The sequence below is a fragment of the Penaeus japonicus genome, unplaced genomic scaffold, assembly GCF_977035675.1.
Source record: "Penaeus japonicus unplaced genomic scaffold, GWHDUDI00000001_assembly GWHDUDI00000004, whole genome shotgun sequence".
Lineage (NCBI taxonomy): Eukaryota > Metazoa > Arthropoda > Malacostraca > Decapoda > Penaeidae > Penaeus > Penaeus japonicus.
Window position 1 is genome coordinate 38,871,720 of NW_028234406.1, and position 3,538 is coordinate 38,875,257.

General features: G+C 26.6%; 1 protein-coding gene across 1 annotated transcript in view; it reads right to left on the bottom strand.

Annotated features, from left to right (window-relative positions):
• Positions 1 to 607: 607 nt before the first annotated feature.
• Aptx (aprataxin) overlaps positions 608 to 3,538 on the bottom strand; it is a 10,652-nt gene continuing 7,721 nt past the window's right edge. Inside the window, exons 3-4 of the mRNA XM_043015486.2 lie at positions 2,843 to 2,976; positions 608 to 2,379 (exon numbers count right to left, since the gene is read on the bottom strand). Coding sequence (XP_042871420.1) covers positions 2,219 to 2,379; positions 2,843 to 2,976 — 295 coding nt within the window. The 3' untranslated portion in view covers positions 608 to 2,218. The remainder of the gene's footprint in view (positions 2,380 to 2,842; positions 2,977 to 3,538) is intronic.

Genomic DNA, 3,538 nt, shown 5'->3' on the forward strand with positions numbered 1-3,538 from the left:
ATATAGATATATATATATATATATATATTTATATATATATATATATATATATATATATTATATATATATATATTATATATATATATAATATATATATATATATATGTATATATATATATATATATATACTATATATATATATATATATATATATATATATCTATATATATATATATATATCATATATAATATCATATTATATATATATATATATTATATATATATAATATATATAATATTAATATATATAATATTTTATATATATATATAATTATATATATGTTATTGTTATATATATATATCATATATATATATCATATATATATATCATATATATATATATATATATATGTATATATATATATATATATATATATATATATATATATATATATATCCACAAAATATTCCATGAGAAAAGAAATTATGCAAATTGGATGTTATATAGCTCTATCTACCTTTGAAATGTTCTGCTCTTAAAAGATCAAGAGCAAATGTTACAGTCAATTAGTTACAGTAACTCTTAGTAAACATTTTTGTGTGCATGAGAGTCTGCTATATGATTGAGGAATATAATAGTGGTGTTTTTTTTATAGAAATAAAAATATATCAGTATCAATTTTATCAAATAATATAGAAATTCAGAATAACAAAAAAGACTAATTTAAGGCTAGCAACAGAGTTTAATACACATATTCATTTTATGCTCCATAGACATATATCGGTATATCAAAATCAAGGCATACTTAATAGCTACTCCATTCACCTCAACATAACATTTAACTTATCATAAATAACATAATCCAAATATCATAATAACACTCCAATGTCAAAATAATCAATGACATAAAATTTCCCCATCCTATTTTTTTTTTTACTGGAGTCAACTTTTTATTAAGTTACACACAAATTTCATATCAGTAACATATAATCACTATATTAAGTACCTGTCATGAAAAAAATCTTAGATCAATCATATTTTCTTCCATAGCTTAAATATATTCATATAATTACACACTTTTCCTTTGGGTTATGAAGTTTAACAGATACCAAGAGTAATATTTAATACTAGGATAAATGTAACATTATAAATTATAAAGACTTTCATTACAAACATTAAAAAAAAATGTATGAATACAATACTGCTTCATGACTCTACAGCTGAAACAGATTAGCTCATCATAATCATGGAAATCATAAGATTTTGTGAAGTGAAGTCATAAAACTTCTTTCCCTCAACTATAATTATACATTTAATTTTTAGAGTATAAAAAGAATTAAGAAAATAATATTACCCATCAAACAATAACAGTGTAAATATGTAATTATAGCTAATACATTTTTTCTTTATGTGTTTATCCTACTTCACTGCATAATGATATCATATTATTGGATAATCACAAAGCATAGGGCTAATAAGTTTTTTTTTCAAGTGCAGAAATGTGGTTCTTTCAAAGAATAACTCATATCACACAGTGAGCACGTGTAAGAAAAACTTTTAAAAATTGCTATGAACTAGATAGTTAAATCACTAGTATATTCAGTCAGCCTTTTATAGAATGATTATTGACTTTCCAATGAGAGGAACTCACATTTTTCTATCCCAAAATAAGGATAATTTTGTGATTATCTGCCCTTATGATTCATGAAATTTAACAAGAAGTATCCCATGGCACTTAAAAATGACTTTAATTGAATCCACAGAGAATCAGTGGCAGGAAATGGAAGTCAGTATTACAGAAACTACAAAAGAAAACAATCTACCTCCTATTTGTTGGGTATTTATAGTTACCACATAAATTTCTAAAAGAAAATACATTTATAGGCACACAATATACTTTTATCATCACTGATACAAATTCAGTGAAGGATATTCTTAAGACTATCAACTATTAGATAGAACACAAGCCATGTTCTAAAACTGCACATTAAAATTTCCTATACCAAATGAAATGAAAATAAAACAACTAACATTCTTCTACGGTTGATGAGATCCTTTTAATAAGAGCCTTTTTGTTAAAAATACTTGATATATATTTTGTGCTGATCCATGAACTTATTGGGACTTTGTGTTAAGCTTAATTTTATCTTGAGTGTTCATTAAGGCAGCTTATTTCTAAAAGAACATGCTACTTCTTCAAGAGCTTTCTCCAACACATCTTTCACGTTTCAATAACACAGTCAAAGAAGACCATGAATGTGATGCCAAAAGCCATTCTTAGTTATTTGCGTGTTTATAAAGATGCTGCTTCAATTTGGGCATGTTCTGTGGAGAATATATACACTTGTGGCACTTGAGGGGCTGATCTAAGAGCTTCTCTCCTGCTAAAGGGGTCATTGTCACCACCATTCCACGTTCTTCCAAACAGCGAATCACATCTGGAGGAGAAAAAATAACAATGAAAAAAAACAATATATCATTGGCTTTAAGAGCTTAGTCTCTTTACGAAAATCATCCCTAAATGCAAAACTAAAACAGGTATACAAAAATAAAAGGCTAAATAATAAATAATTATCAATCATAAAAAAAAAAGATATAAATACTTAATAAGACTTTCAATGACAGACAGACACACACACACACACACACACACACACACACACACACACACACACACACACACACACACACACACACACACACACACACACACACACACACACACACACATATATATATATAATGTGTATGTTAGAGTAGTGAAGAGGGAAGAGTTAAATAATACAATATACAAACAGCTAATTAAAAAAAAAAAAACTTTAATAATCATCTGTCTATCAATTTTCACACAATACATCACTATCGAGTCAACACACCAACAAAATATGCCATATAACTTACCGGCACTGTCCAGGAAGTATCGAGTATTAAAAGAATTCCAATGGCGTTTAGTTTTCAAGCAGGGAGAGTCAAAATCCTGGCTGATCATGTGCAAATGCAATTGCGACATGCTTGGTATTGCATGGTAACCATACCTAGGGTGAAAAAATAGACTAAATCACAATCTTTACTCAATTCCTATTTCCTGTTATAACATACTCAAAATTCACATTATGCTTGAGTGAACCAAAATGAATGTTAATATAATTAATATTCACATAATCCGTTACTGTTACATTTTTTTCATTTTCATTATTTTACAAGATCAGTAGAGCTTTTTCCCAAGTCTGCATTATAGAATATCTGATTTTTAATCCTGATAAAATATCTTAAACTGAACAAGTGACTTTTATCATTTCCTGTTATAAAAGAAGGAATTTGCATAACAGTTACTTGTAACCAGCTAGTACAATGATAAAATGTAACTTGATATGCCTTGTGTGATTGAACTGAAAGAAAATTGCCAAATGACCACATTCTTCAAAATCATATAATCAGAGACGATAAAAAAAATAAGTGAAACAATAAAAGACAAATTTATGCTACTTAGGATTGCTTTTTTTTCCAAATATTTCTATTCCCAAACAAAATCCATATATTTATACCAGTATAACTTAGAAAGGAAATGTGTAACAATTGTTCATATGGAAAACAAAT